The 23287-nt window shown below is 40.8% G+C and overlaps 1 protein-coding gene across 2 annotated transcripts; it reads left to right on the top strand.

Annotated features, from left to right (window-relative positions):
• The first annotated feature begins 5505 nt into the window (after window positions 1-5505).
• LOC146386396 (endothelin-3) lies at window positions 5506-21369 on the top strand. Of its 2 annotated transcripts, none has more exons than XM_084927412.1 (4): window positions 5506-5864; window positions 6521-6758; window positions 18926-19084; window positions 20013-21369. In XM_084927412.1, exons 1-3 carry the CDS (start codon window positions 5792-5794, stop codon window positions 19080-19082), a joined length of 468 nt encoding a protein of 155 aa, XP_084783538.1. In that variant the 5' UTR covers window positions 5506-5791; the 3' UTR covers window positions 19083-19084; window positions 20013-21369. The 2 variants fall into 2 exon arrangements, with proteins under 2 accessions (XP_084783538.1, XP_084783537.1); XM_084927411.1 differs by having other exon boundaries at window positions 5515-5864; window positions 18926-19078.
• The last annotated feature ends 1918 nt before the right edge of the window (window positions 21370-23287 follow it).

Genomic DNA, 23287 nt, shown 5'->3' with positions numbered 1-23287 from the left:
CGGTGGTGGAACGGACTGGCGCAGACTGAGAAAGCACGGTTCAACAATACTTTATTAATCACACTGGTGCGCTATGTACACATGAAGGGGGGGAAACACCAGGGTCCCGGGGATCAATAGGCTGGGGAAACACACTTCTTCGCACTTGCTCCGCTCCTTGTCCAAACAATCTCCACACAAGCAGCCCACTCACACTCACGGGGTCCAGGGGTCACAAAAGGGCTGATCCAGGTAAACCTATTAACACAAACGAGGGTAAGTCAAAGGCAAGCACGGGAACAACAGAATCACAATGAAGCCAGGCAATACTAACGAGCGTTACTCAATATTCCAGCGACGAGTAGCTCAGAGCCCCTGCCTTAAGAAGAGCTGCAAATCACCGGAGATCAGCTGCAGGTGCGTGGGCCAAGGGCGGGAGCCCAATCAGAGCTCCGCCCAGGCAGACAGGTAGGAGAGAGAGAGCAAGGTGAGGGGAGCAGACAGAGAGTAAAACAACAAACACTTGTGGCCACACTGGGCTGGCCGGGGAGGCACAGGGACCATGACAGATAGCAAACGATAGCTGAAACTATTTTAGGACAAAGATGTTGTCAACCTAAATGTGATCAATCAACATGAACACTAATGTTAATCACTTTTGCACTCTTGGTTATTAACCAGCCCCAGGTTTCATCAGTTTGTTAACACTGATCCAACATTTATTTCACGTTGACCGTAATGATGATTTTTCAGTGTCTTCTCATATGGAAAAGAAATAGTAAAAACTTAAATGATTTACTCATGAAAGTGGCCACTTTCTCATTACTTTCATATATTGTTTTAGTAAGTATCCAAAACATACAAGTTTCATTATATAATTTTTCCAGGGATCTTATATCTGTTTTCACTCTTGTATGCTTTTCATACAAGTTTCACACAAGACAGATACAAACTTTATAAGATTTATATATATCTTTTCCATGTGGGTTCTCTCTGCGATCTGTCTACAGACAGACCTTTCTTCAAACTTAAGCTGCTTTTTGATCTCATCTGAATGTTGAAAGTTTGGTGACCTTGTGTTGTTATGTTGCTGATAAAAATCTGTCCACAGACATAACTGATAAACTTCCCCACACAGTATTTGTGCTTAGTTTATTTCAAATTAGCATATTTGTCCATTAGAGAGCCTATACAGATACCAACACAGAGGGCTGTGCAAGGTGAAAATAATGCCAGTGTACATGCTGTGTCATGCAATGCTTCTTATTAAGAGGCAAAATATCCAAACCTACATGGCCCTGTGTGAAAAAGCGATTGCCTCCTAAAACCTAATAACTGTTTGGCGAGCCTTTGCAGCAACAACTCTACTCAAGTGTTTGCAATAACCTGCAGTTGCACCTCCACAGTCTTTTACAGCACTGTGGAGGAATTTTGGCCCCTCATCTTTGCAAAATTGTTACAATTCAGCCACACTGGAGGGGTTCGAACATGAACTGCCTTTTCAAGGTCACGCCACCGCATCTCAATCAATGACAATCACACAAAGAAATAGGAAATCAGGAAGGGGGCGAACACTTTTTCACACCACTGTAGTATCCAACACACTGTCTGTTGTTCCAGACAAACAACCCCTAAGTTTGCACGGGCACCCAGCATATTATGATCCATAAAATTATTTATTTGTGACAGTACCATTTTCCAGCTTTGTGTAAAGGAGAAAGTATAAGGTGATTTTTATGTCTATACAGTCAGGAGAGAGTCAACAGAGGGAGGAGTTTAGGGTGATGAAAGGCCCAAATGAATCAGTGTTTTTTTCTTTTTTCTAACTATCTCATCAAAGGTCTTCCAACTGATCCCAGACTCTGATCTTTCTAAACCTAAACAGCTTTGTTATGTGCCTGAACGACACCAAGAGGCAAAGCCACTATCTACGATGTTCTGTTTATTTCCATAAGGATTCTACTTGTTGATATTTTAGAAATGGGTTTTTTGTTTGTGCTGTAGTTATGTTGATTCCTTGTGTTTATTTTATTCTGACAACCTTTTCTTTCTTGTAATTCTTACTCTATGTAAGTTATTTCCATGTTATGTGACTTACTGTTTTGTTTTAGGAGGCCTTTGTGTCTTGTATCTGTTTTCAGTTTTACTTCCTTCATCTTATTTCCATTGATTATTGTCTGTACCTTGTTTTTCCCAGCTGTGTCTCAACCCCCTTATTAGCCCTCAGTGTATTTAAAGTGTTGTCTCTCCTTTGCTTTTTGTTGGTGTGCCTGTTTACCTGATTTGTGTGTTTCTGTTTTATTGTTTCATGCTCTTCGCGTACTTCTTAGTTAATGTTTAGTTTGTTGCGTTTAACTTCAAGCCCATCTGTGAGTCACACATTTGGTTCCTGTGTCTTGCTAGAATTACGAGAGAGTGTCCAATCCACAAGGTCCAGTGCGGTCTGTGAAGCCTGAGCCAACATGTCCTGTGTTACCAAAGTCTCCAGTGTAGCCCTGAACTGTCCCTCAGTTTTGCTCTGCCCTCGGGTCGGCCCCCTCACCTATTGCTTGGCTTTGCACCACTTCGTAATTGGCCACCCAAACTGTCCTGCTTTGTTTTACCCTTGGGCCAACCTCCTAAACTGTTTTACCTTCATTCCTGGAGTTTTTGCGTTTGTTTTCGCTTTGTGGGTGTAGGGGGATGTGGGCTGTTGGTGGAAGAAGGGGAAGGGAGAGAAGCACAAACACTGTATAATCAAGTGTTTGGGCTTTATTTAGAAAAAAGACATTTTTATTATCATGAAACACTTTTTTCAGGAACTTTTGATTAAAATGTGTCCTCCTTGCTGATTCACAGCAATGTCTAGAGAAATACATGTTTCAGAGTGATATTCTAGATATACAGTATTCACTTAAAATTTGTTTTCTCTTGTTACTTCCAGTAACAAATCACGACAACAGTCGCCTCAAGGTGCTTTATATTGTAAGGTAGACCCTACAATAATACATTCAGAGAAAAACCCAACAATCGTATGACCCCCTATGAGCAAGCACTTTGGCAACAGTGGGAAGGAAAAACTCCCTTTTAACAGGAAGAAACCTCCAGCAGAACCAGGCTCAGGGAGGGGCGGCCATCTGCTGCGACCGGTTGGGGTGAGAGAAGGAAAACAGGATAAAGACATGATGTGGAAGAGAGCCAGAGATTAGTAATAACAAATAATTCAATGCAGAGAGGTCTATTAACACATAGTGAGTGAGAAAGATGACTGAAGAAGAAAAACTCAATGCATCATAGGAATCCCCGGCAGCCTATGTCTATTGCAGCATAACTAAGGGAGGATTCAGGGTCACCTGGTCCAGCCCTAACTATATGTTTTAGCAAAAAGGAAAGTTTGAAGCCTAATCTTGAAAGTAGAGATAGTTTCTGTCTCCCGAATCCAAACTGGAAGCTGGTTCCACAGAAGAGGGGCCTGAAAACTGAAGGCTCTGCCTCCCATTCTACTTTTAAAAACTCTAGTTTTTAGGACTTCCTGATAATAATGAATTACAGTCGTCCAGCCTGGAAGTAATAAATGCATGAACTAGTTTTTCAGCGTCACTCTGAGACAGGATATTTCTAATTTTAGAGATGTTGCACAAATGGAAGAAAACAGTCTTACATATTTGTTTAATATGTGTGTTGAAGGACATATCCTGGTCAAAAATGACTCCAAGGTTCCTCACAGCATTACTGGAGGCCAAGGTAATGCTATGCAGAGTAAGAATCTGGTTAGATACCATATTTCTAAGATTTTCAGGGCCGAGTACAATAACCTCAGTTTGATCTGAATTTAGAAGAAGAAAATTAGAGGCCATCCAGGTCTTTATGTCTTGAGACATTCCTTCAGTTTAACTAATAATTAAGTTATAACAACATTTCATGAGAAACAAAAAGATTATCAACAAAACCTCCAAAGGTTGATTCTGTTCATCTGGACGTAGTATTTTCAGCGTTTTCAGTGGGAAAACGCTGAAAATACTACGTCCAGATGAACAGAATCAATCTTTGGAGATTTACTTACCTGGATGATTGAGAATGCATCAAGACATGATCAACAGAAATCAAAGATTAAAACTTGACAGATTGATGGTAACGTGTCTCATGAAAGCACCAGAAACATTAAAGTCATGTAAGACCCACATTGACCTCCTGAATTGTAGCGAGATGTCACAACAATAACAGACTTCACTGCAATTCTATCATTCCTCACAGTGACTAAGTCCTGACTACTGCTTCACACCCTTAACAAATGGGAATAACTGTCAAATTATTCATTAACCATATTACTCATCATCCTGTGCTTATAGGCAGGATCTGACTGAGTAGAAAGACTCACTGAGAGTATTTAATGGCACATACTGAAAATTAAGTTTTGCTGACATCACTTACAAAACATCCACAGAGGACGTGATTCAAGGTGATGTGGTAACCAGAGACCATAAAAGGTCAATCACATTCAGCACCTGAGATTACCAATGTGAGCAGAGGATACAGCTGACTGACGTGTAGTAGGGTAGTACAAGGAAGGATAATGATTTTACTTAGTGGGTGAGACGTGAGAGTGAGGTTGTAATGAAAAAAAGCCAGTAATCATGCTTGTAACAATTCAAACCTACTAACCATATCTTCTTTTCGTTGCTCCCTTTAGGGGTTGAAACAGCAGATCATTCGCCTCCATCTCACCCTAGCATCCATTTCTATCATACCAACCCTCTGCACGATCTGTAGTGTATCATAGTTCGTTTTCTTACCATCTTAGTTTGTTTATATTTTCTTAGTTGCTTCACTTGTAGAATATGAGCTCCACAAAGGTATGATATACTGATGCACTGCAGCTGCCTGAAGCTTATGGCCGGGAGAACCCTGTGAGGGAGTGCATCCTTGAAGAGATCCTGACCTCTGCCCTCATGCATCACATAAAACACCCAGCTGCTGGTGTTCTGCAGGCACAGCCCTGTCAAATTGGCAAACCAGAACTACAGGTAGAATAATAATTACTTTCAACATAAAAGCATAAAAGCAACACAAACAATAATACAAAATACACATGTGATTTCTTAATTATAATTAAGAAATTTACACAGATATATAAGCCCTGCATCAGATTAGCATCACTGCATCACTGTCCAGAGTGTATCCCGCCTCTTGCAGTAAGGTAGCTAGGATAAGCCCTATCCCCAGCGTCCTCCTCTGTCACACCAACCCTCTGCATATCCTCCTTCACTGCATCCATGAACCTTCTCTGAGGTTTTCTTCTTGTCCTCCTACCTGACAGCTCCAACTTCAACATCCCTTGTCCACCCACTATTCTCCACCTTGCCTCTCTAACTTTGCCACTTAAACTGCTCAACCTAAGTTGTCACTCTGCTTGATATCTGTGTGCTAGGCCACTATTTGGAGTCACTAAACTGGGTCCCTGTGTCATGTTTGTGCTGTTGGCGCACAAACATGGGTGTAACGCGTCTTTGATTTCAGCAGCGTTCAACGGGGTCTTTTATTTTGAAAAGTGTCTCAGGAAGCTGGCGGGATATCCATGCTCACTTGTCACAGCGGTGTCAGCTCATAACGAACCCCAGTGGCTGTAAAAGGCAAACGGAGTGTGGAAGCGCAGCGGTGCAGAGTTGTATCAGACACATGATGCTCTATGAGGACATCTTTGACTCGCTTCACTGAGATAAGATAACAGCGGCTACTCGAGAATTTCGGACGTTTTCATTCACCTGTTCTCACATTTCGACTTTTTTCGTTTGTTTTTTTAAGTTGATTATTCATTTCTAATGTTTCACGTGTGATGGCTAACGCATCATCATCGCTTGATGTGGGAGTTTTGTTTCTAATCGTGGTGACAGCATCTTTGACCAACGGTGAGTAGTGGTCGGTCCTTGTTGTGTTTGTGTTTTAGTGAAGTAATGATCACACAGACCAGCTGGTGTGCGTTATTGTGCAGCAGTGACAGACAGGTCACAACAGATAGATCAAAACATGCAATTAGACTGAAATCATCGGTATAAGATTATACCGATGATTATTATAACATTGCAATTGACGTCATGATATCTATACAGTTTTAACCTTTTTAAAAGAAACAAAAAAATCCCACTAAAAGTGAGCACATGTTGTGTCTTAGATCTTTTGAAAACTCATCGGTGTTTTGTGACTCCAACGCGTTCAGTATTTTTATTGTTTTAAATCACTAAAACAAGAAATTCACTATTTAAAGTTCCATCAAAGACTCACAAATCCGACTGGGACTTTAAATATATATACATATATTTTCTCTCTGAGACAAACTCTACTCTCAACAGAATTGACCAATTACTGTTATGAAACTAAAATATGTAACTATTTATGCTTGATATTTTGTTTTAACTGCTAAACACTCTAGAATCTGGATCTTTTGTAACCTTTTCAAACAGAAATGTAATATACATGCATCTATAAAGAGCTTTTCCATGCTTTACCAAACGTTGTTTCAGGTTAAGACTATGAGAGGAAGCTCTCATATGCTGTAATCTTGCAGGTTCTTCATTTAAGAAAGATGTGAGCCAGAGGAAGGAGGTGAAAGCATTCGAGCAGAGCGCACGTCTGCCTGGCGGGGTGGAGGATCTCGCCACTGTTGCTTCCCACGTTGAGCCGTGTTCTGACTGCGAGCCACCATTAGCCAGGAGGCGATCCAAGAGGTGCACATGTTACACTTACAAAGACAAGGAGTGTGTGTATTACTGCCACTTGGATATCATCTGGATCAACACACCGGAGTAAGTGTCCTTCTCCAGGCATTCTCAGTTTGCACCAGTTTTTAAGCAAGTGATGTGTGTAGCTAATGTCTTATTAGGTTACTATAGGTTACTAATGTGTTGGGCATCATGTTTCTTAGTGTGCACTGTACACAAATAATACAGAGACAACAAATCAGATGTTGAAACGTAGAAATTAGATTTCTTTGATCATTTGATCAGATCATTTGATCTGCATCACTTCTTACTTTAGCTACATTTTCAAAGTCTTTGTGATCTGGGGAGGCCGGGTGCTGTAGTTTTAAAAGTCGAACATTTCTTCTTGATATAGGGTTTCAGCTCAACAGTTCAAGGCCTCCTTTGTCTTGTGTTTTGCTTCTTAATTGGCTGAATGTTTTCTCAGGCCAGGTTAGCTGGCCTTATTTTTTTTCATATTAGCAATGCTGTTGGAAAACTTACAGAGGGTTGTGTGCAAAGGTGTAACATCTGGTGAGATAGCTGGGCCCAGAAGGTAGCAGGCACCCTGTGAAAATGTCTTTCAAAGAGGGCCCCTCCCCGTCTACATTATACTGGATGCTTCACACAATTTGGACACATAAGATTTTATCTTGCGAACCAAAGCCAAACATTGCTTGAATGCAGTATACATTTTCCTTATGAATTAAATTTCAACTGCAAATATTTACTCAGCCATTTCACATTTTACTGATTAAATTAAGCACCTCTTTCGATTTGATGAAATTGAAAATTTTGATTGGTCAGCTGCCAGGCAAAGTTTGCACTTCACCTCAGTGCATTTAAAAGAGCTTAATACCAGAGACAACAGCATTGTCCTCAGATCTTGGTTACAGTATATTTTCTCTTTAGATGGAAGAGTTTTAACTTCCATTTGTATAACTCTGACAATTCACTGACCAATCAGACTGGCCGGTTGCTGTCTCATTCCCATTAAGTTTTCCGTTTTGTTCTTTGTGAGCATTTTTCTTGAGTAGCCATAGATCGTGAAATTCCTAAATTCTGTTTAGAACAGACTTTAACAGTACGATGGACCCCTCCCCATATTTACTTAGAAAACAAGGAATCTCTCTGGGATTTTATTATTCCTTTGCTTTATGAGATGTTCTATAGAGTACTTTTCCCCCCCAATGGTGACAGTTTTTCCAGTAATTTATTGCCCCACCTATTTCGAAACATGTTGCTAGCATAAAATTCAAAATGACCATATATTTTATATATATATATATATATATATATATATATATATATATATATATATATAGATATATATATATATATATATATATATATACATGCGGGAGTATGGGGTGTCTGGCCCATTGCTACGGGCCATTCGATCCCTATACAACCGTTGCAAGAGCTTGGTTCGCATTGCCGGCAATAAGTCGGACCCGTTCTCGGTGGGTGATGGGCTCCGCCAGGGCTGCCCTTTGTCACCGGTTCTGTTTATAATTTTTATGGACAGGATTTCTAGGCGCAGCCAAGTGGCGGAGGGCTTTCACTTTGGTAGCCTCAGAATCTCATCTCTGCTTTTTGCGGATGATGTGGTTCTGTTGGCTTCATCGGGTGGGGGCTTCCAGCTCGCACTGGAACGGTTCGCAGCCGAGTGTGAAGCAGCGGGAATGAGGATCAGCACCTCCAAATCTGAGGCCATGGTTCTCAGCCGGAAAAGGGCGGAGTTCCCACTCCGGGTCGGGGATGAGTTCCTGCCCCAAGTGGAGGAGTTCAAGTATCTCGGGGTCTTGTTCGCGAGTGATGGGAGAAGGGAGCCGGAGATCAACAGACGGATTGGGGCTGCAGCTGCAGTAATGCAGACGCTGCACCGGTCCGTCGTGGTGAAGAGGGAGCTGAGTGTAAAAGCGAAGCTTTCAATTTACCGGTCGATCTACGTTCCTACCCTCACCTATGGCCACGAGCTGTGGGTAGTGACCGAAAGAACGAGATCGCAGATACAAGCGGCAGAAATGAGCTTCCTCCGAAGGGTGGCTGGCCTCTCCCTTAGAGATAGGGTGAGAAGTTCGGCCATCCGGGAGGGGCTCAGAGTAGAGCCGCTGCTGCTCCGCATCGAAAGGAGCCAGCTGAGGTGGTTCGGGCATCTGACAAGGATGCCTCCTGGGCGCCTCCTAGGTGAGGTGTTCCGGGCATGTCCCACCGGGAGGAGGCCCCGGGGCAGACCCAGGACACGCTGGAGAGATTATATCTCTCGGCAGGCCTGGGAACGCCTTGGTGTTCCCCCGGATAAGCTGGAGGAGGTGGCTGGGGAGAGGGAGGTCTGGGCCTCTCTGCTTAGGCTGCTGCCCCCGCGACCCGGCCTCGGATAAAGCGGATGAAGATGGATGGATGGATATATATATATATATATATATATATATATATGTATATATATATATATACATATATATATATATATGATTTGCAAATCATTGTATTGTGTTTTCTGCAACTGGGCTCTTTTGTCCATCCATTTCCAACTCGGGAGTCCTTTGCATTTTTTTAAAAGCAGGAATGGATTTGGGGGCAACTAAAAATAAACTGGGCTTTTTCTCATATGTCAGTATTTCCTGTGTCTTTGTGAAGTGTAGCGATTACATATAATCCGTAAAGGTCTAGACCCTGAGCCCTCTGGTATTTTAATTCCACTGAGGATTTCTTGCAGGCAGCAGGGGAGGGCTGTGTCCACCTTTTGGCCATCTTGGATGTTTGGATTGTTTATAGGTAGCCTTGGAATGTGAGATAGAAAGAACCCTTTGGAAATTTACTCTAAAGTTGAATCTTAAAACAGAAGAAACGGGTTGTCCAACACCAATCAGATAGGTTTGACTAGCCGAGACGATTGTTTTCCTTCGTCTGTTTTTCACTCATTCAGCATTCTTGTTCCTTTATATTAGCTTAACAGTCTTCAATTTGAAATCTCTAAATATTGCGCTTTTCTTTCCACAGCTGAACTCGCTTTGAACCTTTTCATCACTGATAAGTGAGAGACAAAGCAAAAGCTAATTCACCTGCAACAGAAGACATTAACTAATGCCTATTTGCAGAGCAGTATGTAGATTTAGCCGCCTTTACTGATTTCAAACAACAGGCCTCAGGGCAAGTTTAGCAGTACCCAGACATAGTGTGTTATGAGAATGTGTGTAGTGGGGTGATGGTTAGGGGCCAGGAGGGGAATGGTATCTGGTCATCCATCTACTATCAGTTCTCAGATTTTTGCTTGAAGTGTGGCCATCAGCAGCAGAGTAAAAGCTGTCAGCCTGGTTTCAGTACAGAGCAGCAACTGTGTCCTGTAGCCACATGCAGAAGTACATGTGATCAATAGCGAACATCTGCGATGAGATCAAAGAAGCTCCTTTTCTCTGCAGTAACACCTTACAGATGAAGCCTCTGTGTGTCGGCTTTCTTCCTTTGGTACCTGGGCATTGTGCCATGTGGAGTGAATCAAGATGTCTTTCCTCTTCACATGTATTGCAGATATTAATCAATACTGGCACAGCAGGTTCAGAGCTCCCAATTTTTAAGCAGTGGTGCAGCCAGAAATGTGACCAGGTGTGGACAAACAGGCCAAACTGTTGAAACTGTGGTTTCAAAAATTTGTTCTGAAGGCATTTGATAAAATACAATACTCCAAGTATCCAAGTTTCTCGATTACAAAACTGTTGCATTTTGTATTATTGGGTAGGTTTGGTTCTACATACATGTACAGCATCTGTTACTGTTCAATTTGTTTTCTATTTAAGTATAAATCAACATAGTCTCAAATCAACATTTCCATTGTCTCCTTCCAGTCACAAGCAACCTGTCTTGGGTCAGAGGGAAAGTAGGCTAGACTAGATGCATAGATTAAGGGTAGGGTTACGATAACATTCACTCATGTTATGAAATTTCAACTGTCTGATCTACCCAAATTAATATGTTTATGACAGAAGAACTGCAAGGCCAAAATGCATGCATGTGTGACACTTAATTTGCAAAATACCAACGTTTAACTTGCTCGCTACACATAAAAACAAACTCAGCCGTAAATGGGGTTATCATTGAGGAGGTCAAGGGTCATCCTTAGACATCAGGCATTGGGGTTTACTTTTAACATATCACTTGGAGTAGTCTGCAAACAGTATTTTATGTTTTGGGTAAAATTTCGCATGTTGAAAAGGTGAACATAAGTGATTGGACTAAAATTAGTTTCCTAAGGTTTTCCTTAAGATTTGGGTGCGTTCCTCTGTCTGTCTCAGTCATGTATCATTTTTGTTACTACTAATGTGAAAATGTGTATGATGCATGGTAAGACCGACCTCCATCCCAAGTTGAAAGGCAAAGATCAAACAAGTGTGAGGTATGCATGCTGTCAGAAGTGTAAGATTATCTGGTGACTTTAAAGGTTTAGGTGCAATTGATGTGTTTATAGGGGGTGAAGTTGTTGGGGCTCGCTTAAATAAATCACAGTTATGGTTTTAACATTGCACTCCAGATTTATGGATGTTCAGAATATAAACTAACATCAGAGTCTTAAGCGTGGATGCTCATCCTTTTTCATGTAAATGTTTCAACATTTTTTCCTGTACTGTATCAGAAAACTAGTTTATAAAGATATACACTTTGTAGAGGGTTTACCTAAAGAAATTGTCCCCTAAACCTTGGCCGCCCTTGGCAGCAAGAACTGAAAGAACTGCAATAACTGACTGTGGGTCTTTTACATTTCTACAGAGGAATTTTAACCCACCCACCTCAGCCCGAATGCCATGTTTTAAGGTCATGTCACAATATATCAATTTGATTTAAGTCCAGGCTTTAACTAGGCCACTCCAAAACTTTCATTTTGTTTTTATTGAGTCATTCAGAGGTGGACCTGCTGTTGTGTTTAGGGTCATTGTCCTGCTACACAACCCAAGTGCGACTTGTGCTGCAGGGCGTAAACTGATGGCTCGACATTCTCTTTCAGGATGTTTTCATTTGTGGCAGGTAGTCTATGTCCTGTCATCACACTATCGCTGCGATGTTTGACTGTTGGTATGATGTTGTTTTTATAAAATGCATGACTGGACACACATTCCAAAAAGTTCAACTTTTCTCTTGTCAGTCCACAGAATATTAAGTCTTGGGGATTATCAGTATGTTTGTTGGCAAATGTGAGATGAGCCTTTGTTTCTTTTTGGACAGCAGTGAGTTTTGCCTTGGAACTCTTGGATGACATTTTTGCCCAGTTTCTTTCTCATTGTTGAATCATTAACTGTGACCTTAACTGAGGCAAGTGAGGCCTGCAGTTCTTTAGATTACTTCTCACTTCTTTTGTGACCTCCTGAATGAGTCATCAGTACTCTTGGAGTCATTTTGGTCTGCTGGCCACTCCTGGGAAGGTTTACCACTGTTCCAGGTTTTCTCCATTAGTGGATAGTGTTTCTCACTGTGTTTCGCTGGAATTCCAAAGCCTTACAAATGACTTGGTCACCCTTTCCAGACTGATAGATGTCAGTGATGACAGTTTGTTTTTGGTTCTTGAGGTTGTTTCATGGTACGATGTGTTGCTTTTTCAGATCTTTAAGCCTACTTCACTTTGTCAGACAGGTTTTATTTAAGTTATTTCTTGATTCAACAGGTCTGTCAGTAATCCACCCTGGGTGTGACTAGTGAAACTGAACTTTAATTAATTAATTAATTACATTTTTTGGAAGGTTAACTCATGATTTAACAAGAGAGCACAATTCAGCAGGGTAAGGGCTATACTTATGATGTTTTTATTACAACATCCTGATGTCAGCCTGTTTGTATCTCAAAATATGATGACTTCAGCCTGTTATGGTGTCACCGTGACGCCATCATATTGAGAAAATAAAAAGTTTGTTGTACAGGTATCTCCAGGCACTTTCATTTGAAATGTGACCTCGGGCGCTAACAATAAAGATCAAGGTCAAATGCGTAGCCAACCTTGGTACGCATAGCCTCAAAGGTCTAGTATATTGTTGTAAATTTTGAAGACGGTCCATAAAAAATTGCGGGTAATGTAAAGTTTTGACAGATTTTCACACTTGGTTTTATCCTTGACCGATTTTCACCAAAATTAAATCCACTCGAAATGTTATTGTTATCTACCATCACACAAAATTTGAACATAACATCATAAAACTGTGGATGCTACACTGCTAACATGCTAGAAAGACAAACAAAGGGCCAGGCAGGTTTGGATAGTGTTTTTTTTCCCTTAAGGCAGCTGTGGCTCAGGAGATAGAGTGGGTCATCTACCAACTGGAAGGTCAGTAGATTAATTAGCCGGCTATTTCTTTCATCCCACGATTTCCAGAACTTGGAACAATTTAAACAAACAAAAAACAAACAAGAAATGTTGTGATTGCACGGGGTTAGGGTCATCAGTGAAGATGACTTTGACCTCAGATGGTTAATGATAGAAATCAGCCATGTGGAACAGCTATTTTCCTAAATGTATGAGGTCTCATCATGTGGGGGCACTTTCAGGCTGAGTTCATTACCCTACATAATCATACATACAAGCTTGTTTATGTATGTAGCTGACTTTATGAAAACTCAGTCACCCGAAAAAGCTGTTTTTTGCAATACCACCAAATCTGTAACAACTGGGCCTCTGGAGAACTTCAAGACATGTTGAGGAGCTAATCTAGCCATTTAAATCTGCTGTGTTGGATCAAGGACACATCTAAAACCTGCAGGACAGGCCTGGCTTTACCTTACCACAACCTTATACTCACGATGGGTCACCAGTAATCTGGTGGATGCAAAAAGGTTAAATACTCAGAACTAGAGTAACAATCAGTCAGACTGCACTTCTCTCTCCAGGTAGAGTTTACCTGATTTTACCCTCAGGGCTCATTTTTGGACCTCTAGATAACTATGGAGATGCACGCTTGCATGTGAAGATGACCTATGAAACTAATTATCACACTGGGGAAAAATGGTCATTTAAATAACTTTCAGTGTAGTTGGTGCCAGACAGGCAGCTCAGAGAATTTCAGAAATTTCACTGACAGGTCGTGCATTCCTGCTCAAGTTGAACACTCAAAGCATTTTCAATTAAAAATATCATTCACCCAGTTACACACACAGTCATATGACTCTCGCACTCTGATGGTAACATTGAGGGCAACTCTGGGTTCAGCATTCTCCGCCTCGACAGGTCGACTGGAGGAGCAGAGGATCGGTTCATCGACCTTCTGCAACACCCGAGTCACAGCCATCGCAATAGATAATACTGTATATGTTTAATAAAAGAAAGCTTACAATGACAAAGATCTGTACCCAGACATGTGACAAAGCCACATCATTAAACTCATACAGAGGTATGGATAATGTCTTCTCCACTGACTCTGATTTAAAACCCTGATGCAGATGCATGTAAAGATACTAACTGACTCAGTTCTGTGTGGACAGACCGTCTCTCCTTTCGGAAGTCAGTAGATGAAACATTTTGTAAGAGAAAGGATCACCCACATGCTGTTTCTGTTTGTAAGAGTAGAGAAGAGGAGGTTCGTGGTCAGCGTGACGCCCCTCCTGCAGCACCACAGCTTATATTGTTCAAGAGACCCGCTTCTGAAGTTCAAAGGAAACAACATGTTCACTGTGAAGTGATCTGTTTTTCTAGCTCGCACTTTATAGCAGTTTACAGCCATTTAGGGAGACTCCAACAAGACTGGACAGCAAGGTCAACATGATGAGCTTACATGTACAGCGTGGTTCTAACTGGTCTGGTTTTTGTCATTTTTTGTTGTAGTACTGATAGACAAACTTAATTATGGAGATCTGTGTTTGACATATCAGGGGAAGAAAGAGAGGGGATTTGGTGACTAGTTTGGCCATCCACCAGATGGAGGACATCAGTTTAGGGTTGTAACACTGGAAGCGCTGGGCGAAAAAGCCTATAGGAGACCATAATTGAAAGGCAGCTTCTAGTTTGTGAAATGCTTTTTTATCATGTGGCTAAAATGCATTCTAACACTGACTCCACACCTAGAAACCTGGAAACCCAGGTGTTGCGAAGTTAAAATCTCAGTGAAAAAATTTGTTACGTTAGTCAACTTATTTGGAAAAGAAAAGAAAGTGAACGATTGATCGATAGATGAGAAATTTAAAACATGAAAAAAAAACCATGTTATTAGGGTGCTGCCAAGATACCCTTATTCCTCAATGACTTTATATCTCTGGAACTTTACTATAAAAAGCACAGGGCACCAGTAGTGGACCATCAAACTCTGGTCTTCTAAGGCAAATGCCGATCGGGCTCCATGGAGCCGGGCACTGAGCACAAGCCCCACTAGAGGACGCCGGGTCCTCAGGCTGCCCTCATGAAGTTTGTTTGTAATCGTCTCATTGTTCCCCCTCTAGTGCACCTGTTAATTTTATTAATACCAAAGCAGCTGAAGGTGATTAAACTTAAGATTAACTGACTCTGATTAGAAAGTGTACAAAGTTGAGCTTGTTTTTGATTCAGTGAGCCTTCACGACATCTAGATGGAGTCGTTGTAGGATAACAGTGATCAGTCACAAAAACTTTGGATTTGCAATGAGTCTTCCCTCTGAGGTGTTACATGGACCCAAACCACAGCAGCATAACAGTGTAGCTGCCTCACATCTTTTATATCAGCATTTTATATGGGCCTGTTTGTTTGACCAGTCCATTTTTGTCTAGCTACAGTTAACAAAGAAAAACAAAACATATATTAAAAAAAACTGCAATAAATTTGCCTGATATCAGAAAGAATTAATCTCCTTCCATCTTTGGATTAGCACTGCCTCCATTCTTTGGCACTGATGGCTAATCACTAGTGCGCTCATTTTTCAAAGGTTGCTATGTATGATCTGTTTTTCAGTTTTTATTAGGGATTAGTAAAAATATGAATTTTTCATTTTGGACTCGTAGGACATCGTACTATTTGAATTTTGAATGTTTTTTAATGTGAAAGTTCAAAAACATAAAACATAACTTCAAGCTCAAGGAATTAAGAACTAAGTATCTCGGGCTGTCATCCTAAATGTATAAAAAATGCCCACAAAAGAGAAAACTAACATGGACTTTGGGTTCAAATCATTTAAAAATGCATTAAAAGTTATAGCTTTTACTTTTGCTGCCATCTATTAGATTGTTGATATAAAATATAAAAAAAAAAAAAAAAAAAAAAAGAGTACCTTCAGCTCACTAATCCACAGCGTTTAGGATCAGTGGAATCACCTGACCTAAACCCAACTGTGCATGGTTTTCACTTTTCGCAGAAAAACGCCTGAAAAAGCAGCAGTTGAGGGCATTTGCAGTTAAAGCCTGACAAAACATCATGAAAACAGAAACTAAGCATCTGGCAGTGTCCATTTGTTCCAGACTGAAGCCAAAACTTGCATGAAGATTTCTGTTTCCATTTACATTAATTTGTCCATGAAAATAGAGAAACTGTGCAAAAGTTTCTGTACTTGCTGATATATCATTTTTGTAGAAACTGAGACGTTACATCTTTATTGTTTCATTTCAAGTCCAGGAAAAACTCGTTATATTTCTCTCCTTTTTGCTTTTCTCCAAAAACAGACAATTAGAGTTTGGAGCTACGTTTGGGACTGAGGTTGGAGTCATAGCCATGGATGATGACTTAGACTTAAAAAAAAAACCCAAAAAGCTAGCGTGGTGTTGCGTTTTGTTTTATACACATGCTCAAAAAGCATTTCCAGAAACTAGAAAATGTTACAATTCAAATGAAGTCCTATACGTTTTCACATTACTGTCTGTTTGGTCTAAACCAGGGGTCGGCAACCTGCGGCTCTTTAGTCCTTATAGTGCAGCTCCGGGTGGTTTGGGAAAATAAATTAGAAGTATTTAGCTGAAGTGTATTTTATTTATGTTAGTTCTTTTTTTAACTTGTAGTTCTAAATTGGAAGATTATTGTGATCTTGAAATATAAAAATAAAATTATATTCTATTATTTTTTTATCGATCAAAATAAGCGTCACACTCGCGGAAGCGGGTGTACCCGCCGAAACGCCGTGCATTTATCGAGACTTTCAACCTCAGGTAGGCCAATTATGGATCCACATTATGTCAGCAGCTGTTCTCCACCGTGAACTATGTTAAAAACAAACACCGCTCACGCCTCACAGATGACAGCTTACAGTCCTGCGTAAAGTCGCTTCGTACAGCCCCGATTTGCAGACGCTGTGCGCAGAGGTTCAGGAGCAGAAGTCCCATTGTAAACATATCACGGCAAACCTGACGATGTTTGCATGAACACGCTTTTCAGCATCTCTTTATTGACCACTTTTCACACACGGTTGCTGACGCATACAGCCGGCTGTAGCTTTTCAGCTCACAGCCCGACACACACCAACACAACAGCATAGGCTGTATCCCAATTCAGGGTCTGCAGCCTTAAAGGCCGCATTTTAAGGCCGATTACGTCACAGCGACGCGACGAAGGCTGTCCCAATTCGAAGGCTGCTCGAAATGCGGCCCTCTAATGCGTCCTTCATTTCCCTGAATTTTAAGGACGTGGCGGTGTAGACTTCGTGGCCCAACATATCCCAGAATGCATAGCGCGGCGGTGGGTGTGGATAATTTTGCCGAAAAAAAACGGCGGATGAGGGGCGCCGAAGAGTAAACTTTAAGTAAGTACTGAATATTATGTCACTTATTTATGTGCAAATGTTTAATAACGAAGAACATCAAAACATTACTGTTGGCCACATGTCGGCAAAGTTATGTGACATTAGTGACGTTTGTACTAACTTGGTTTTAAAGCCTTTACTTTAAAATATACGCCGTTCAATAGCTGAGCTTAATCTTACAGAGAATGATCAAAGCTCATGTAGAAACAAACAAACAAATGAACAAAAGATTTTCTCCTTCATTTCTGTCAAACAAAGCTGTATGACACGTTTCCAGCTGTTAGTATCATGGTTGCTAGGCAACCTGGGCAGCGCAACGGAGGCTAGACCGTCCCATTTCACAAGCCTCGCACTTCCGGCCTTAGCGGTCTTTAAGTACGCGGCCCTTGAGGATCGTTGAGGCTGCGTACTTTAAGGCTGCAGACCCTGAATTGGGATACAGCCATAGATAGCGCAGACGTAAAGGCAGCGAGGCGTGATTGCGGGTGCCGCTCAGGTGCGTCCGCCTCCCCTGCAGCGGCGCTGCAGACCACGCCCCGCCGCACACATTAACCAGGTAAAATACATATTTAGGCAGAATTTTGCAAATATCTATTTTTCATTTTTCAGCAGCATAGTGCTTTTTTTTTTCCAATTATTTTCTTAAAGTCAGGTCAAGGCTCCAAAAGCCCAAAGGCGATATAACAGTTTTTGTTTGCTACATGGATCATTTTAGTTCAGCTTTCCTTTTGTTATATTTCTTTAAGAGTTCAAAATGTGTTAATTACATAAATAAAATGTAATTTTCTCTGTAGCAGTTCATGGATTTCATAAGCAACACACTTTAGTTGTTCAAACAAAGCATAAAGGTAAAAAAAACAATATAGTGTTATCTTCATTTTGATGTCAAAAAGTATTTGCGGCTCCCAGTGTTTTCCTTTGCGTGGAAACTGGGTCCACATGGCTCTTTGGGTGTGAAAGGTTGCTGACCCCTGGTCTAAACTAACCAGGTGAAAATTCCATGAAAAAGAACGGATATTAACTGAATCCTAAACTTAGATGGCTCACCTGCTTGATGTTAAGAAGTGAATAACAGGGATATTTTTAGGCAGCAGTGTCGTGTTGTGGTCACGATGTGCTGGGTTGAATTGTTCCGAAAGGTGTTTTATATATTCTGCCCCCATTTTTTATCACAGACTTGGAAGACAGAAATTAGAACCACCACAGAGTACCTTTACCCTCATAAAAACCACAACAGAGTGTAAGCTGCACCCCTTTGATGCAGAGTCAGAGAATAAACATCCCAAGGCCAGGATTATGCTTGCTTGTGGACATGCACACAGGCAGCTGGGGAAGCCACAGAGTAGCTGTTCTCTTTTGTTCCTTCCTTGAGGGTGCATGTTGGTGCTTTGTAGTGTAGTGTCTCTGCAGTCACAACAGGGGGCAGGTGATGACAAAATTCATATCACCCAGTAAAGTGTACTTCAGAGCAAATGTGGAAACTGTAACACTGATGTATGCTTCCAGCTGTAAAACTCATAGTTCTGTGGTCAGTAAATGCATTGTGTCTGCTTTTCTTCTTTTAGGCACACAGTACCATTTGGTATGTCCAGTTACCAGGGTTCCCTGCGTTTAAGACGCTCCACTAGGACCGAGCGGGTGAGGATAGGGGTGGAGGCTCAGCGCTGCGTGTGCTCACAATACAGCGACGTGGACTGCATCAGCTTCTGCAAGATCAGGTAGAGGTGCAATACAAAATAAAACAAATGAATGTGTTGTATGCCAGTATTATTCTATTTCTTTAAAAACATTAAAAGGTCTTAAAATGTCTTACATTTCCCAAAATGTTGCTGTAGTATAAATAACCTACCTAACAGCACAATTTTCATCCTCTTCTGCTGTGCCATAAATAACTTCACCACAGCATCCAGATGGTTCTAGCATGTCGGAACAGAGACAGCATAAAGAGGAAGTAACACATGATATACTTGGAAGACAGCATTGAATCATCAGCTTTGTTCACATTCGGTGACAGATATTTCCATCCATCCTTTTCTGTTCTTGTCCAACTTAGCATCACAAGGGGTCTGAAGCCTACTGCAGTTGTTATAGGTGGCCAGTCAATCAGAGGATGAATGATTTAGCCTCCTGTATTTAGTGAGCATCCTGGGGATGCATCAAATTTACGCCTCTAACTTTACAGCACAAGGAGCTTAGGGGACATGACGGAAGTGGAGAGCTGAAAAACCTAAACACTAGACTGGGAGTACAAAACAGTCAAAACCTCTTACTGGGCATAAATATAAAGTAAATACACAAAAGTGAAAAATTAAACTGCAACCAAACAAAGACTCAAACTGAAACACAGGGTCAGAGATCCAGGATCATGACACCGTTCTTTTCCAGTGCAAAGGAGTTCAACCTTACTGTTACCTAATTAAACTTATTCAACTAACAGGTATATAATTCAAGAGAGGGCCCTGAAAACTGAAGGCTCTGCCTCCCATTCTACTTTTAAATACTCTAGAAACAACAAGCAAGCCTGCAGTGCGAGAGCGAAGTGCTCTAATAGGGTGATATATAAACAATAATAATGATTATAATTATATTAGCAATATTTCAGAAACGATCCTCTTTGAATTTGACTTTAAGATGTGTGTTGTTTTTCCACAGTCAGACGAGACCACACACAGCATTGCCAAAAACAGACGAGAGGACAGCAACTCAGCGGAGTGGCCCTGCTGTGAAATAAGTGCATTAAAAGCGGCATGCCTATGAACTGAAAAGTGGTTACACATTCTAAGACATAGCGTGTATATCTGCGTTTCTGTAGGTGGATATCTTGTAGTGTCTTGTCATCAGACTGAAGGAGGTGTAAAACCAAAGGTGGTTGCACAAATCTAAAAGCCAGCAATTCCACGTTGGACGCTAACAGAATCTCCGCCCCTCTTCTCTCCTGCCAACCTCTGCTCATCTTTCAGAACTTGCTGCCTGTGTCTGTTCAGCAGGTGTGCATGATGGTTTCCATTACTCTGACACAACTGAAGCTAGTTTACATGGCTGATTTGTGTGGCCTATAAGACATTTGGTTGCTCACACACAATGTGGATGCCTCTGCTCCAGGGACATCACTGAAACTCCATGGCAACATTGGCACAACATCAAAGCCAGGAAGTCAGCATTACTTTCTTTTTTTACAAATTCAGTTTGTCACAGTTACTGAAAGAGTCAGGATATCTTTTTTTTCTTTGTATCATTACATTAAGGATGTTCTTTATTGTAAAGCACGTCTGAGATTTTTGGAGGTAACAGAACTGAAAACAAAAGTTAGCAGTCTGTTTTATAAGCTGAATCCATTCCACGGTCGTGTGTGTGTGAAATGTGTTCCAATATATAAAGGCTATAAGTTATTTTTCATACAAACCAAATACGATAGTAAAAGTGTGTGATAAGATGTTGTATATAGATATATCTGATTATTCTAGCCAGCAAGTCTCTGTATTGAAAAATTTAGAAAAGTACAAAAGTTTGTACCACAAAGTAAATTTAAGGTGCCACTTCTTTTTCGTCTGTTTTTCTTAACCTCTTAACATCCATCATACTGGCAGTAATCTTTTGGGGAGTACTGGCAAGGTTAGATTCACATCTACTCTGTTATATTTACCTCTCTGGCATAGCACATGGAAATCTAACAGAAAATCTCTAAAGCCAAAGTGCATGTAAGAGAGTTGATTTCAAAGTTTCACTTTCTAAAACTATGCTTTTTTTACCACGTGACTAAATGTCGACTAACTAACTCTACCACTAAGTGGTTAACTGGCACCCTGGTGGATGTTAAAAGGTAAATGACTGCACCACGGAGTAAACAGCTGACCACCTGTGCAGGAGGGATGTTAAAATAACTAAAACTAAAACTAAAACGCAGATGAACTTGGACAAATGGAAGACTTCTTTGCTTCATGTTTGAAACATTCTGATGAACATCAGGCTTTATTTAAAGATATTTAAAATAAACTTGATACCTAATTAACATGTCTGATCAGAGGCTCCGTAACACAGGGATAATAAACTGTTGCAACTAGCTGTTGTATATGTTCTGATAAAGTCAGCACACCATGTTTATTGTATTGCACAGCGAGGTCAGTACTATTTATAAATATTATCCTGCATTTGAGTAACTGACATACAGAGCTATGCAGCATAACTTCAGAGAGCTTTAGCATTCATATTAAATCTGCTGTATTTATGTCTCTGTAATAAATAAAGATAAAATATTAAAACTCTGCATGGTTTGTACATGCCGATGATTCCTAGACAGGGTAACATTAATGTTATATAGTATGCACATAAAATAATCCCAAAGAAGTGCCAGTATTTGCCGTATATGTATTTAGGCATCTGTCAAGAGTAGTCAAAAAACTTTTGTGTTACCCGTCAATAGAACTTAGCACAGTTCATACTGTGTCGTAAAGAATTTCACTAATTCTGAAGAACATGAAGTTGGGTAAGGGGTATTGCTCCGTGCCAGTGTAAGAAGCAGTCAACACTTTGTGAAACTAGGAACACTGCACATGGTTGTGAAAGATGGATCTGTATTGCAATTTTCCTGCAAAAGAGTAAAGAAGGATTTGCATCCTGTCACACTCCAGCAGACGATGTGTACTTGTTGTCCTGTTGGATGATGGCTTGGATCAGTAAGTGCTATTAAATGGGTGTGCAGTGACTTTTTCGCACACAAGAGTTTTGTCAAAAACACTTCAGACTTGGTTTTTAACCATGACCACAAAGATCTCCTAATCTTTGTTGTTTTTTTGCCCAGCCTTAATTATGGTTTACGTGGCATAAACCCAGTCTTAGACGTACCGTGGAATGACAGATTACTGACCACCTACAGCCTGGTTTCTGAAATAAAAGTTTTTAAAAATCAACCAAATTTTATATCTCTGTCAATATGCCACTCTTAGCAACATTTAGTAACAAAATAAGGCAGTTTGTGTTTTAACTGGAGATGCAATTAAAATCCAGGGATTGCATTACACGGTTCCAATAATGGTCTGCACTTGTATACGGTGGTAATTCAAGGTACTTGCCTGCCATCTGAACAACATGGGATCTTACCCAAGGGCATTAACCTTACAGCCCCCCCCCGACCCCACATTAATTATATCTGGACAGTTTTCCTCATTATGGCAGAGGAATGTACCTTAAACACATAAGAGCCAGTTCTTTCGTATTGTCTGTAACTTGTGACTGCAGGGTTGTTGCCAACACAACATATTCAAGAATGTTCCACATAAATTAAAGTACCCACTTTGCCCACACGTGCTTGTAATGAAAAGAACCATTCGAGTACGAGTGATAAATAGAACAATTATGTGACTAAATTAAAAAAAAGCTTGTGGTTTGTGGTTGTTCCTGATATTGGCAGAGGACAGTCTCAAGCCAAATAACAAGTTAAGACACCTGGGAAAATGCTGGAGTCAGTCATGGAGTAAATTCATTCATGTTGGTTATTCTTCAGCTTTTTTCATTATGTTTTGATCTTTTAATAATACATGGTATGAGCATTGCTTTGAAGATTTAATGAACATAGCTCTGAGGAATGTATTCTATTGGTACGGACAGATGTTGTGTTCTCAAATAAAACTGTGAGAATAAGACTATGAGAAGTTTTTAGTGCAAACTAAATTGTGTTTGCACAATACTGATGGCACACACTTAACAGAAACCCTCTCACATTTGGAAATGTTTACTTTTTTGATTAGATGGTGTATTCATGTTTTCCTTTTAACCCAGAAATACATTATTGTGGCGCACCCATCCTCACTCCTTGGGTGGGAGTGGCTGGTGCCCGGTAGGGGTCGGCATCCGTTCCTGCTCCCCAGAGGAGGGCCGTTGAGCAACAGCCACGCACCTGCCCAGCCAGAGGTGGAGGACTAGGCGTGCGA

The sequence above is a fragment of the Perissodus microlepis genome, chromosome 5 (assembly GCF_051167445.1).
Source record: "Perissodus microlepis isolate ML-2025 ecotype Zambia chromosome 5, ASM5116744v1, whole genome shotgun sequence".
Lineage (NCBI taxonomy): Eukaryota > Metazoa > Chordata > Actinopteri > Cichliformes > Cichlidae > Perissodus > Perissodus microlepis.
Note: the sequence above shows the minus strand (reverse complement) of the source record. Positions and strands in the feature narration are given on the sequence as shown.